Below are 15,264 nucleotides of genomic sequence, written 5' to 3' on the forward strand. Positions count from 1 at the left end.
AGCCGGAAGTTGCGTCAGACGTCTTTTTGCTCCCAACGGTTGAAAAAAAACAACTCGACGACTCAACGGTCAGAAACAACAACAATGAGCATTTTTGGGTAAATTACCATTCGTTTTCAACCACGCAACACGGGAAAGTTTAATAATATGCTAAATGAACTTAGCCATAAAGTTTTTTTTTGTTTTGGTGAGGAATGTACAAGAGTCTCCTCTGGTCATCACCTCTAACTTGGGAAATGTTTCTTTATGACCCTTTTCATAGCAGACATTGAACTGAATGGAGCCATCGTTAATATTATTATTCACACCTGTGCTTTTCCTGCTTTGACAAGTCAAAATGTCTGCTGTGAAAAGGTTTTTATAGGTCTTATAGGACTATCTTACTAGAAATGCCACAAGTTGGTACATGTACTGTCAGATTGATTTAGCAACTGTTTTTATCTATAATTATGACATTACAGCTGTGTAAATGCCCCATACTTTATATAAATGCCATTTTTATTGAAGCAATTCAAAATACTTAAATTACAATGACAAAAACATAAAGGTGCATAGACACAAAAAATCTAAATAACAATGACAGATAATTAATAGTCACATAGGCAAGGAACACTTCCTGTTTCCCTAAAAAAAAAAAAAAAAAAAAAAAAAAGTCTAGTAGATCTCACTCCTCCCTGGCCACAAAAAATGGGCGTCCTCACATTTAGTAAGCCCGCCCACGCTGGAAGGAGTTGCAAGAAATCTATGCTTACCTGTCAGTTGTAGACACTGCTAAATTCATGTGTAATAATCCTGAATTGGTTATTTGTTAGCCGGACCCCTGTCCTGACAGGAGGAAGTAGGCTTTCTTGAGCTGTTTGCAGCATTTGTTTAAGCATGGACAGCCAGGGGAGGAAAGTGGTGGTCTGCGACAATGGGACAGGGGTAAGTCAAGAGTCTAAAATGTCAAAATTGAAGAATACAGTAGCTTGACAGCCTATTAACAGTATCAGTTATTGTCTCTCTTCTTATTGAGTAGATATTAGCGCATATTGAAAGTGTTATCTTCAAATCATCACACTGTTTGTGCAAGCCACATGTTCTTTTTAAGAGTTTTTCTTATCTAAATCTACACCAGGTATGCTACATATCTGTGTTTTATTTTATAGTCATTGCTCTAAAAGTAATATATTTGTTTCCGGATCATTTAGTGACAAACAGCTGAAAGAGACCAGGGCGTGAATCTGTGTGCATGCCTGATTCCACATCTGTCTGGACTTGTCACTCTGCCTCTTGCATGCACACACCACCACCATAAATGGTTGTGATGCTTTGAACTGCACACGCATTGGGTGAAAAGCAGGAAGAGCGATTTGAGGCGCTAAAATCTCAGGAGTGGCTCTTCACTTCTGTATTGTGGCATTAAATATTGATATCCAGGCATTGAAGCTTGGACAAAAATGAGGTGTGAACCGTACTTGCAGTTAGAAAGTGGCAGTGGCCTAGTTTTGCCTTCACCTGCAGCCTTTGCTTGGAATGTATTTCATCCCTTCAGGCTAAGGAATGTATCTATGGCCACAAAGACAAGCTGAGACACAACAGTATAAGGTGTAGTCATGACAGGCAGAGAAACAGAGCACTCTGCAGATAATTGCGTGCCATTTAAAGGCAATGTAGCATTATATTTATTTCCCTGTGCTTGCCGAATGAATTATTCCACATGCTTTTAAAAATGCAATGGCATTAGTCTGATAAATGAAAGACAATCTGGTAAAAGCACCATAATAATACACTATGGGTCAGTTTCCTGGATACAGATTAAGCCTAGTCCTGGATTAATAAACTGAATGGAACTGATTTGTCAACAGAAATTATCCATACTTAAGTCAGTCTAGTGCAGGAGTAGTATTAATGTGTGGCAGTGATTAAGGACTACACAAACAAACTTTCAGTTTCAGTCAACATTCAAAAAAGGAGAACTTCATATCTGTGAAAAAAAATCTTCATATGTTTCATTCTCACATCCCTCTCCCAGTTTGTCAAGTGTGGTTTCGCTGGATCCAACTTCCCTGACCACATCTTCCCTGCCATGGTGGGTCGGCCGGTCATACGATCGAGCACCAAAGTGGGCAACATCGAGATAAAGGTGAGGTCAACCTGCTCATTGCTCATTCACTGAACCTGGAAGCAGAAGCCAGTCTGACTGTGTTTTGGTTGTCATCTTTTAACAGAATGAAACATAAAGATTTAAACAAATCCTTTGCATAATATAATTATAAAACTAGGTATTACTTATCAAAACTTCTAGTTTTACTAACAGTCACCAACTTTTATACAGCCTCTTATTAAAAAATGATTACAGCCTCATCTGTGTGTTGATGTATTCTATAAAAAGCAAAAGAAATGATTAACTGGTAAGTCTGGACAAACACTACAAGATTTGCTCAGCTAGTTAAACACCTGACGTACCTCTGCTCCCTCAGCTCTTCTTATCTCGCAGCTCATACGCATTAAAGTGTCTTAGAACTGTACACCTGTTAGCTTCCTAAGACACAGTTAAGTTCATATGCTCATGTAACCCTTGAGTGCTCGTACAGGCTGAGGTCAAACAGATTATTCAGACCTTTTACCCTTTTAATCCTTTCAGGACTGCTCACCAGTATTTTGTGAGGCAGCAGTTCAAAGGGCAATGCATAAAAAACTAAGTTGTGAAAGCTGGACAGGTGCCTCTTTAGTAAAGATTATTTTTCACTTTCTATCATTTTAAAAAATGATCAATCCTATCCTTTGTAGGGCTGGGTATTCAACCTCAGTACTTTTTGAGTGCCAAATAAAATGTGACTGTTGTATTAGTATCAAAAACAGTATTGAAAGTGGGCATCAAATGAATTGTCAGATTATTAGACAATTTTATGAGACTTATTTGCTTATATGAATCAGGAAACTTTGATAATTTTAGACTTCAGTTTTTGTTCAGATGCTTGTATTAAAACTGATGCATTGAGAAGTTCAGCATATTTTTATGACTGGAAAAAATGTTTTGTAGAAACACAATATTTATATTTCTCAACTAAAGTATAAAAAAGTATTTTTTTAAATACTTTGGCATTGAAAAGTATTGATTTTTTAAACAATACCCAGCCCTACTCAGTTTTTTTGTGATCAATTATTTGATTTTTCAGTAAGAAAACACAAACAAAAAAAGTTTCAGACAGAAATACAGTACACTCTGCTCTGCACCTCTTCTACAATGGCTGAACTCTTCCTGATATTTTTACCCAGGATCTGATGGTGGGGGACGAGGCCAGCGAATGTCGCTCCATGCTGGAGGTGTCATACCCCATGGAGAATGGCATGGTGCGCTGTTGGGATGACATGCTTCACCTGTGGGACCACACCTTTGGCCCCGAGCGCCTGGACATCAACCCTTCAGAATGCAAGGTACAGAAGATGTATACATTTAAAATTTTTGCCAAATGCATTTTGTTATTGTTAATGTATATAAAAGATAAAGGTTGCTGCCAAATATTCTGTGCACCAATTTACTCAGTTGTATTTTATTTCTACTTCGTCAAGATCCTGCTGACTGAGCCACCCATGAACCCCACCAAGAATCGTGAGAAGATTACAGAGGTCATGTTTGAGAAGTACCAGTTCCACGGCATCTACGTGGCAATTCAGGCTGTGCTAACTCTATACGCTCAGGGTAAGAAAACAACTTATTCATCTTTTGTATTTTTTTTTCATTTTTGCTTAGAGTGATTGACAAGATCAAACCTCTACCTTTGCATCGCACAAAGGACTTCTCTCTGTACTTGTCTTGTTAGATCTTAGTGCTGCATTTGACACCATTGACCATCACATCCTATTATAGAGACCGGAACATTTAATTGGCATTAAAGGAACTGCATTAAGCTGGTTTAAGTCTTACTTATCAGATTGATTTCGGTTTGTATACGTTAATGACAAAACCTCCATGCACGCAAAAGTTAGACATGGAGTTCTGCAAGGGTCTGTGTTTGGACCAATACTATTCACCTTATATATGCTTCCTTAAGGTAATCTTATTTGGAAACACTTTGTAAATTTTCATTGTTATGCAGATGATACCCAATTATTTTTTATCAATGAAGCCAGATGAAACCAATTAGTTAACTAAACTTCAAGCATGCCTTAAGTGCATAAAGACCTGGATGACCTGCAATTTTCGGCTACTAAACTCAGACAAAACTGAAATTATCATGCTTGGCCCTAAACACCTTAGAAACACATTATCTAATGATATAACTACTCTAGATTGCATTACCCTGGCCTCCAGCACCACCATAAGGAGAGGAGTTATCTTTGATCAGGACATGCCCTTCAACTCCCACATAAAACAATCTTCAAAGCCTTTTTTCACTTACGTAATATTGCAAAAATCAGGCACATCCTGTCTCAAAAAGATGCAGAAAAACTAGTCCAGGCATTTGTTACTTCTACACTGGATTATTGCAATTCCTTATTATCAGGCTGCCAGAGTAGAATTTAAAATCCTTCTCCTCACCTATAAAGCCCTTAATGGTCAGGCGCTTTCATATCTTCAAGAGCTCATAGTACCCTACCCTAGAACACTGTGCTCCCAGAAAGCAGGCTTACTTGTGGCTCCTTGAGTCTCCAAAAGTAGAATGGGAGGCAGAGCCTTCAGCTATCAGGCTCCTCTCCTGTGGAACCAGGCTTACCTTGTACCAGCCCCAAGTTATGCTAGTATAGGCTTAGACTTCTGGGGGACTTCCCAAGATGCACTGAGCTCCTCTCCCTTTCTCCTCTCCATCTGTACGCATTTATGTACCATCAATTCATGTTACTAACTTGGGTTCTTCCGTGGAGTTTTTTTGCTTTCTCGTCCATGGTTGCAAGCTCTGTGCTGCTGTGGTCCTGTGTTATTATTATTAGTCATATTTCTATTGTAATTATTATTGTTGTTGTTGCTGTGCTTCTCTGTGTGTCTCTCTCCCTCTCTCTCTCAACCCAACCCTAGAGCCCAGTTCCACCTTTACTTGAAGAGTTTACCAACTTTTATGTAAACAGTGTCATGGCTCTTGTCAATCAGATGTATTTGTCTTTTTAATATCATGGGGGAATGTTGGGTCTCTGTAAATTAAAGAGTACGGTCTAGACCTGCTCTATGTGAAAAGTGCCCTGAGATAACTTCTGTTGTGATCTGGCGCTATACAAATAAAATTGACTTGACTTGAACTTCTCTTTCCTGGTCAATCTAAGCTCCAGGTTACTCTGCAACTCCTCTGTTCTGTCTGTTTCCTACTGATTAATGGATAAATTCCCTGATTTTTATTTTTTGAACATTTCATTGGGAAACTATCCTATGTACAGGTTTGCTGACCGGTGTGGTTGTCGACTCGGGGGATGGTGTCACCCACATCTGTCCAGTGTACGAAGGCTTTTCTTTACCCCACCTCACACGCAGGCTGGACATCGCCGGACGTGACATCACACGGTACCTCATTAAGGTGAGCTGTGAAACTCAGTTTGAGTTTGAGATGTAGGTGTTTGAATATTGCAACCTTTTGACTGGCTATAAATGTGATACCCAACATACTTGGAAGGTAAGAGTTGCATTCTCATCAGGAATGGGTTTTTTTTCCCAGTTACTCTCTTTTTTTACTCCAAGCTTAACAAGTCACCTTTTATCTTCCCGCCATCAGCTCCTGCTCCTCCGTGGTTACGCTTTCAACCACTCGGCTGACTTTGAGACAGTGCGTATGCTGAAGGAGAAACTCTGCTATGTGGGATACAACATCGAGCAGGAGCAGCGTCTGGCCACAGAGACCACCTACCTGGTGGAGTCCTTTACTGTACGGTGAAAAACAAAATCCCAGGAAAGCATTTTTTCAAAAGTCATGCACTAGTAGTTTGACATTTTGCTTTCTTGCCAAGAGTTAGATGAAAGGATCGATACCACTCTTACGAAAGTGGCATCAATCTTCTCATCTAATTCTAAAGTATATTTCCCAATGTCAGACTACTCTTCTGATTTCACCGTGTGTAAAATTGGATTAAATTCTGTATATTATATTTAGCTGACCTGAGACTGAGTTAATTTTTCTAATGTGTTCATCCCATATCTCCCAGCTCCCTGACGGCCGGCAGGTGAAGGTGGGTGGAGAGAGGTTTGGGGCTCCTGAAGCCCTCTTCCAGCCTCACCTCATCAACATTGAGGGAGCAGGAGTGGCTGAGCTGCTGTTTAACACCATCCAGGCTGCAGACATTGACCTCAGGTCTGAGTCTCATTGCTACTGTCTTTACTAAATCCTAAACAAATATAAACACAACAGTGAAAAGTAGATCCCCTGGGGAAGATAGACAGGGAATGTAGACGGACAAAGCACTTCATTTTCCCATCTAATACGTTTTTTCCTTCTTTTTTTTTTTGCAGGGCAGACTTCTATAAGCACATTGTTCTGTCAGGAGGGACCACCATGTACCCTGGTCTTCCATCCAGATTAGAAAGAGAGATCAAGCAGCTCTACCTGGAGAGGGTGCTGGATGGAGACACTCAGAAATTATCTGTAAGAACTTCAAGATTATTCATGCTATTTCTGATTTACAGGAGATGTTAAATAAGATGTTACACAACTGCTGATAATGTATAATACATTTGCATAAATCTCATAAACCTTTAATGTAACGACAACGTAATCTGTAGCATAAGCTATGATGTTAACATAATACATTTTCCATTAATTTAATAAATGTTACATAGCATTGATTTAACAGCTTTTTTCATAATAATAATTGCATTTGTCCAAACAATCTCAGCTCAAGGTTCACTTGCTGGCTTGTTATGGAGCTTTCAACCATATTGCATGGTCTTCATCAGCAGATAGATTTTGCTCAGTTGTCACGTAAATGTAGGTGTTCAAACTTTGCTTTATTCTGAGCACCTCTAAGACCTCCAATAATATTAGCTCAAGGTCCACTTACTTGTTTGTTCTGGAGCTTTTGATGTATCACGCAGTCGCCAAGATGAAGACTGAAAGCTCCAGAGCATGCTAGTAAGTGGACCTTGAGTTGAGAAGGTCAAAATCAAGAATAAATTGTCGAACACAATAATTACACTATTTGGTTTAATTATTACATTAATTAAGTCTTTTTCATAAGTGTATTTGGTGTTTTTTTAAAATATAGCACAGTAGTTAATGACCATTTTATGAAAAGATTTGTGTATCTAATTTTGACTAGTTATTACAATTTTACCAAATTGTAACAAATGTATACTTTTTCATTATTGCTAACTTAATTATTATTGTTGCTATAACTTAATATTATAGTATAATAGTTGCTGCATTTGTTGCAATAAAGAGTTTCAGTGGGTAACAGTTTAAAAGGTTTAAGGTTCAGTTTTATTGTAATGGAAAAGATATTTGCACTGTGTTTTAATGACATTTCCTGTCTCCTCTCTTCATCTCTGCAGAAGTTTAAGATTCGCATCGAGGACCCTCCCCGGCGTAAACACATGGTGTTCCTTGGCGGCGCTGTGCTCGCCAACATCATGAAAGACAAGGACTCCTTCTGGCTGAGCAGGGCGGAGTACCAGGAGAAAGGCCTGGGAGTGCTGCAGAAACTCGGAGGTGGAGTCAGATAAAAGCAAAGCTTATAAGGAAAATGTCACCCAGATATCTCAATTTTTATATTAAGTTCTCACTTCTAACAGTCTTGCATGCTGGATGAAAACATTTGTATCCCATCCTTCATCCCTGCATTAATCATTTAGTTGATTGACAGAAAATCAACAAGAGTTTTGATAACTGATTAACTTTTTAAGTCATATATGAAGCAAAAATGCTAAATATTCTCTTGTTTCAGCTTTTCAAATGTGAGGATTTGCTGCTTACTCTGTTTCATATCATTGTAAAGTAGATATATTTGGGTGTTTTGGATAAAACAAATGTAGCACATTTTCCCCTACTTTCTGACATTTTATCAATTACATGATTTATCTTTTATGTCAAGAACAATTAGTTGATATATGCTGGAAAACACCACTGGCTGATGTAGAAAATGTGAAATGTTAAACAACCGTGAACCTGTCAAACTAGCCTCTGGGCAAAAGTGTTTTTCTCTGTTATTTGTGTTTTTATCATGCTACTGTCAAGATACATTTCTCAAAAGATTATTAAAGTATGCAAATTCTTCTAGTCTAGATATTTTTCGCATTTGGACAGTGTTGTTTTTAATATTTTATAAGTCAAATGTAAGATGATTTTAAACAAAGTGTCATCTTTCCAAGATGCTTTTAAATAAATTTTTATCATACGTTCCAATTAAGCTTTGTGCAAAAAGTAAGAAGTGCTGTCTTTGATGTGTTTATAGCTAAAATAGAGAGAAAAATGTCAAATCTGTTAGGATCCCTAATTAAAAACCACAAACCTTTGATAAACAACCAGTTATTTAAAGATTGGAGTAGTGTAGAAGCAGGACTGAAACTGTGTTGTTGTTATTTGCTGCCCTCTGCTGTTGAGTCTTTGTAAGACATGACATCACAACATCCACAATCCCACTTCAGTACAAAACCGGATGTAACAACATTGTGAACAGATATTGCAATTTTTTTTTTATTGCGATACTGAGTTACCTGACAGAATACAGTAATGTGTTTCTACACTGAAAAGAAATAGTGAGCTCTCACAATGAACACATGCTTCACGCGCACACACACATCACATTCGCAGAACCTTCACGTTAAATGAAAAAGCATGCAATTATGTTCAAAACACATCATAGTTCTCGAAAAAATTAACCTCCTCAGCCGATTAGAAACTCCAGATATGTTGAAAATCCATACTTAGGTTCGATATCTACCCAACAAATCGAAACAATTAAAAGTTAGTTTTAAATACACAATATGATAATTGATAATGACATTGAGTTGAACAGTCAGTTGATAATGATGACTTGCAGCAGGAGACGCCAGAAGCTGGTGACTTTTACATTTACATTCTACCAGTCATCAGTGTTATTCTTATTGGTCAGACTGTCCTCTCAGTCCGGGTTGTTATTTTACAGTGCAGAGAAGAAGAAGAGAAACAGTAGAACTCAAAAGCGGTGGATTAAAAACGTGAAATGAATGCAGTTCTGAAAGGATTAAACTCTGACACGGAAAAAAAAAAAGATTCGAATACATTCGCAAGTCATTCAGTAAATCTGTTGCAGGTCGTCTCAGCCTCGAGATGTGAATTTATTTTTCTCACATGGTTTTAAAAAACAGAGAGCTGATGCTTTTCTATCACTTCCCTCCTACTCACCAATTACTCGCCCTGCCAAAAACACTTAATAGAATACTCAAGCAAGGAGGAGTGTCTGCGCTTTTTCTCAAAAAGCAAAAATAAAATTGTCTCTGTGGGTGCTTCTAAAAATGAACAGCTGATTTAAAGCTTCCCTCGTGCTTGTAAACCTGATTTCTTTCAAAGTAAACACCTGTTGTAGCACAAAAATGGCCTCTTTATCTGACTGTTTTTGTCACTTTGGTATTGAGGTTTGGTCTTGGCTATAAAAACATCTCCTTTTTTTTTTTTTTGTCAATCAAACTGTATTCCAAAGGGGGCACATGAAGGTTTTGTATCCCCAAACCCTTTAACAATGTGGTTCCATCCAAAGATTTGCAGACTTTTACACATAAAAGTGAAGTAATAAAAACATCCAAGTGTCTTTTAGATTCACCCAGAACTATTCCGTGAAAGGGTTACATCACCACAGTGGACAATTTGCCTTCTCGTGTGCATACAGAAGGTGATTTTGTTTCCAGGCAACGGTAGTTTCACAGAATTTGTCTTTGGATTTGAGCCTCCTCACGTTTTAATGATGTAATCCCTTCATGCTATAACTCTGGGTTCATGTGTCAAATAACAACCAAATCCATTTATTACACATTTTCCATGTCACAAATAGTACACTCCTTTACACTAGCAGCCACACTGAGTGGTACATAGTACAACTTTTGGCAACAGTCCCTATGCAGGGCCTGTTCTGCTCTGCATGTTGGTCCATTTAGGGAAGAGTTTACCATTTAAGGTCTGCTCCTAGTCTGGTGAAGGGCTGTAGTTTTTCACAACAAGTCCTGACCCACGATGAGACACAACACACCGCCGGAGAGAAAGAGACAGAACAAGAGAGAGAAAGAGAGAGAAAGCGAGAGCAACCATCCATCTCCTCCTCCTACTCCTCCTCCTCCTCCTCCCTCCTTCCTCCATCCCTCCCACTCACTCCTCACACACCGACTCGCTCAGGTCCACGGCGCCACCTCTGGTGAGCCGCCGCATCTTGCTGAAGTCGTGGTCGGTCCTCAGGTAGGAGAGCGAGGGGCCTCCCTCGCTGTGGCTGGCCAGGTCCTGGGGCTGAGCCTGAGGCGGCAAGGCCCTCATCTCGCCGCCGCTGCGCCAGTACAGGGTGTATTGCTGCGGGTCGGACACTTCGAAGGTGGTGGCACACAGCTGCGCCAGGGCCTGGCTGGTCTCCCCGGCTCTCCACTGCAACGTCCGCACGGCGCTCCGCTCCCCGTCCTGGAACAGTATCCGAACGCACCTCTGGAGGGAGGGAGAGAGAGGAGGAGAAGAGGAGATAGAGAGAGAGAGAAAAAAAGAGTGAATATATACTGTATTCATGCAAAACAGAGGTCAAGAGGCTTATGGAGTGAGGGCAGAAGAGGGGGAGGAGAGAGAGATGGAGCCAAAGGAGCAATGAGAGCTGTGCAAGCACACAGCCTGATAATCCACTACAATAAATGAGCCAAAATGATGTTCACAAAAGAAATTCTCTCTAAAACAAAGCCTCTACTTCCCACACACACACGCACAAGTCCAAGAGCTTTATACGAAAAGCATCTTTGGGAAATTGCTCTTTTCTCTGTTGTATGTTACTGCTTCATTGACAAACTCCCAGTATTAATCCACCAGAGTATGACCACGTCCAAACTCATCAAATATAATCCATTAAGCTCGCTCTACTTGGTGTTCTGGTGAAGTTTTCCTGTACACAGCAGCACACACAGCACTCAAATCCAAACAGAAACTTTTCGACATTTTCAAAAGGACAAAAAGTGATGAAACGCATAACTAATGAGGCTGCCTCAACAATTGCTACTCTTAAAACATTAACCAGCAACTGCACAGTACCTAAGCTATTATATAATGTCAGATTCAACCACCTACAGACGCCCTCACAACTCTCTTTAAAACACACACACACACAGAAAAAAAAAAAAAACCATACTGAACATAATCCTTTTACCAAACATCCAGTCTTGAGAAACCAGTGAGAATCCTCTTCTCTGCCATACACAAACACACACACACACACACACTACCCATCCTACCTGCACACACCTCCCCCTACACATACACACACAAACACACATACACAGATGCACAAGTGGCCAAATATGCTCTAAAAAAAAAAAGGAAAAAAAAAAACAAAACACACCAGCAATTACAATCAACAGGTCTGCTATCAACAAAACTTACAGAGTCACTGAGCTCCTCGCTGTCCGTGTGCATATTGTGTTTGCCTGCTTCGATGGGTAGATGCAGCTCAATAAATTTCATGTTATCTGACCGCCCACTTCTTCATAGCACTTGGCTCACTGATCCCCGCCTGTGTCAGTGGAAAATCTGGCTGCCGGGTGAGTTAGATCAGCTATTTGAAGCCAGGAGAGGCACCACGTGACGAGACAGAAACGTTGTGGATGACAATGCCTTTTTTCCATGGCATCTGGTGGACCGTTATGCCAATCTGAGGCCGGGAGAGTGATAATAGGAGAGTGTAGGTAAACGCCAAGAGTGTGTGAGCATTAGTGCATACCCGTCGTAAGCCGGCGGCCCCAGATCAGCGGATTACCTCTAAAAATGACTAAAAACTAATGCCCTCAAATGAATTGAAACGTGTTGGCACGCAAAGGAGGGAAATCCAGGTGTGTTCTGATGAATGACTTACTATAAGCCCACTGTTTGACCCAAAATCTTGCACCTTATGCACGACCTTTATCATATAAGAGGTTTTCAATGTCCCAAGCAGCAGTGAGACCTGAGATCAGCCCTGAATCAGATACAGTATGTATCTATTGTCCTAGATGTAGGACAAGCTGACAGCGTGCATTGCCATCAGGAAAATTAATGTAACGTCTGACCTCTTTGGAAGGATTATCGCCTTTGTTTTTTTGTTGCAGGTTGTGTCCTTTGTGTCATTTGAAAAGCATAAAAGATGTTCAAGTTTGAATTGAGAGACAATGTATGTTAAAGACTTTGTAGATGATTCTTGGTGTTGGAAATTTCTTGAAGAACCAGATGGGCTCGAGTTAAGACCCAAGATATCAGGACAGATCATTTCCTGGTTGTAAAATAGATTCAGGTAGGTTGTCAGTTGCGGACAAATACACTAAAGCAAAGGGCACATGACACATGACAAGACTCAGAACTGCACATTAATCGACCAACTTTCACCTAACGGGCTTAAACTACAGGATCAGATCAGATTTGGCCACATTCCAGATACAAAAATCCCACATTTGATACAACTGTAACTCTGATCAATCAGTTAGTCGGTGAAAGATTTAACAGTACAGGCTCTTGTACCACTCAATACCTGGCATCTAAGCAGGAAACAACTGCTTGACTCACTTCTATCTGACATATTTTACATGAAATAAAATATATGTATAATATGGTAAGCACCTATGCTATCTACAAACATGTTGCCAGCACAACACATTACTAGTTCTTGTATCTTATATATATGGTATTTCGTCAATGCTTTATTTTAAAAATCCATTAATTTTATACTAATTTCCTGGAAATTTTCAGAGTAAATTGCAGGTATTTAATGGTTAATTTGTAGAGCGTTTCACAGAAAATTTGGTGCGATTTGGTACAAATGATAAGAAAAATGGAAAAAAGTTGGTTGAGTTGTAGTTTCATAAGTAGTTTTTTCAACATTTTTTCAACAATTTCCTAAAAGTAGCTGCTGTGCAACTGTTCGTTCTTAGAACGTTTCTTTGAAAGGGAGAAATGTAATTTGGTAGTATGTAGGAAATTCACTCATTAAAGGGTTTTTAAGAAAGAATTTAATATGCTAATACTAATACAAACTAAGCATTTTCAGGAGTCTAATTAGGAAATAAATATGAAGCATCTTTTTTTCCATATTTTCTTATGATTTGCACCAAATTGCACCACCCTTTCTGTAAAATGTCCTAGAAATTGTTATTAACTATTAAATACCTGCAAATTACAGGAATTTGTTATAAAATGAAAGGACTAGTAAAACAAAGTGTTTCTGGTATTTTCACTAATAGCAAAAATAACAGAAAAAAAGGTAAATTTCTTTAATTTTGCCATTACATCATTCACATGGTACAGTGGAAAATATCTCACTGAAATTATCACCACATAATAAGCAACTGTCTACACATCAGCCAACACTTCATGCAGGGAAGCCATGTGTGACAACTCTAAAGAAAAATTAGCATAAAGCAAACCAACACATAATGTTGTCACTATTTCTGTGGTGTAGTAGAGCTACAACGTAAACATCTGGTGCCTACCTGGCTGTGCCGGTTCTCTTTTTGCCTCTGGGCCTCTTGGCTCCGTCTGCAGCTCCACTCCCTCAGAGCCTCCTGGGCCTCCGGCGTCAGGCAGCCTGAGAAGGGCTGCTCCTGGTCCAGGCTCTGGATCAGATGCAGGCTGGCATACACACTGGTCAGGTAGTACCCTCCTGGAAGAAAAAAGTTAGAAACTAGACTAAATTTTGCAGCACATACGCTCTTCTTTATTCTCACTCAGTGCTTGTAAGTCTCCTAAGACTTAGAATTAAGAGCTGTTTTACTCAGTTTATAGTTGGCTGTTTTGTCATTTGCTCTTTGGGTTTGGGGCTCAAAGCAAGTCATAACGCATTTGTTACTGACTGTAATTTAAAGGCCACTTTAAAATTTTTAAAGTTTCCCTGTTCTCTCTCTTAATGTGTTGATGGCACCATCCTTGATACCTCCACTTGGGGAGGGTTTCAAGTCTTTAAAGTCATAAAACTTAATTTCAAGTGAAGTCTTGAGTCACTGGAGTTAAACTTATAATGCTGAGAAAATCTTTTTTCAGATTTTGTCACGTTGAGTATCAAGTCACCAAACTCATGACTGTGACTGGAGTCTGTAACCATGCACACAAACACTGTGACTACCTGCTGACGGAGGAAGTTGGGAGCCTATTTTATTTACGATATGTATGAAAAAAGTGACCACAGCTTTTAAGAAACATGAATGGTGACACGATCTGTACTGACATGGTCATTTTTGTCATGTGAAAAACCAAAAAAAAACATTTTCACATACAGGCATTAGCATTTGTGTTTTGGTTGAACAAATTTAAACATATTTGGCCTCAAGAAAACCTGATTAACACAGGTGGTGGACAAAGTTAAAGCACAGCTGGTTCGTTGCACCTTTTCAGGCTACACGTAGTATTCAGAGTTTAGGTCGTACCCTCTCCTCCGAGCCAGGACGGCTCCAGCAACTCCATCATGTACTCCACCTCTATCAGGATGTGAGGCCTATTACACTCCACAAGCACATACGACAAGGATGGCAGGAAGTCCTCCCAGCTCACTTCCTGTCCTGCAAAGAAAATAACAGGAGGACAGTATGAGAAAAGGGTAAAATCTTATATTTTTTGACACTGGGTGCTAACAGTCCAAATCTGTGTTTCAATCTGGGTTCAAACTGAAAGAACGGTCATGAAACATATCACTACATCACCAACTGTACTTTCCAGACATATAGTAGCTCATATTTAACCTTTTAAAATGACTCTACTATAGTTTCCTACCTAACTAGACTTTGTAAATGTCAGAATAGTATAAATATGAAATATGTTACAGTGCACCAGTACCAGTATTATACTCAATATACAACTGCACTGATGCATTACATTTCTGCCAGGAGCAACAGCAGGTCGGGATGAAAAGCAGACAGGTTGTGCTACAGTTCAAGCAGACACAATATATCTGAAGTGTGGAGCTTTTGAAAGTGACAAGATATTTGCCTCTGCAAAGTCTGTTGACCCTCATTCCTCTTAAAGGGTCAGTGTGTAGGATTTAGTGTCATCTAGCAGTGAGGTTGTAGATTGCAACCAACTGAAAACTACAAGGTTCAAAATTCAACTCAAGACTGAAATAATCTATGATAAAACAAATTAATAATGTAATTTGGGTCTGAAATCTTCACAGTAGCAACACTACACATTT

General features: G+C 39.4%; 2 protein-coding genes across 7 annotated transcripts in view; one reads left to right on the forward strand and one right to left on the reverse strand.

Moving 5' to 3' along the window:
- The first annotated feature begins 3 nt into the window (after positions 1-3).
- On the forward strand, positions 4-7,817 carry zgc:101810 (uncharacterized protein LOC493612 homolog). Of its 3 annotated transcripts, XM_042400386.1 has the most exons (10): positions 4-98; positions 813-924; positions 2,015-2,125; positions 3,262-3,420; positions 3,556-3,685; positions 5,353-5,489; positions 5,685-5,834; positions 6,112-6,257; positions 6,416-6,548; positions 7,454-7,817. In XM_042400386.1, the coding sequence occupies exons 2-10, from the start codon at positions 877-879 to the stop codon at positions 7,622-7,624; spliced, it is 1,185 nt and encodes a 394-aa protein (XP_042256320.1). In that variant the 5' UTR covers positions 4-98; positions 813-876; the 3' UTR covers positions 7,625-7,817. The 3 variants fall into 3 exon arrangements, with proteins under 3 accessions (XP_042256320.1, XP_042256321.1, XP_042256319.1); XM_042400387.1 differs by lacking the exon at positions 813-924 and having other exon boundaries at positions 58-98; XM_042400385.1 differs by lacking the exon at positions 4-98 and having other exon boundaries at positions 706-924.
- Positions 7,818-8,578: 761 nt separating this feature from the next.
- Positions 8,579-15,264, reverse strand: part of rin1b (Ras and Rab interactor 1b) — a 32,007-nt gene continuing 25,321 nt past the window's right edge. For all 4 annotated transcript variants that reach the window (XM_042400376.1, XM_042400374.1, XM_042400373.1 and 1 more), the window contains 3 exons: positions 14,504-14,635; positions 13,574-13,743; positions 8,579-10,562 (listed from right to left, as the gene is read on the reverse strand). In XM_042400376.1, the coding sequence (XP_042256310.1) occupies positions 10,239-10,562; positions 13,574-13,743; positions 14,504-14,635 (626 nt within the window). In that variant the 3' untranslated portion in view covers positions 8,579-10,238. The remainder of the gene's footprint in view (positions 10,563-13,573; positions 13,744-14,503; positions 14,636-15,264) is intronic.

This window comes from Thunnus maccoyii, chromosome 22 (assembly GCF_910596095.1).
Source record: "Thunnus maccoyii chromosome 22, fThuMac1.1, whole genome shotgun sequence".
Taxonomy (NCBI): Eukaryota; Metazoa; Chordata; class Actinopteri; order Scombriformes; family Scombridae; genus Thunnus; species Thunnus maccoyii.

Bases quoted from the DNA above. Each gene is read 5' to 3' on its own strand.
- zgc:101810 (XM_042400386.1), top strand. From the start codon at position 877: ATGGACAGCCAGGGGAGGAAAGTGGTGGTCTGCGACAATGGGACAGGG. The intron at 5,490-5,684 runs GTGAGCTGTGAA...TCCCGCCATCAG, and splicing joins TCACACGGTACCTCATTAAG to CTCCTGCTCCTCCGTGGTTA. The intron at 6,549-7,453 runs GTAAGAACTTCA...TCATCTCTGCAG, and splicing joins GAGACACTCAGAAATTATCT to AAGTTTAAGATTCGCATCGA.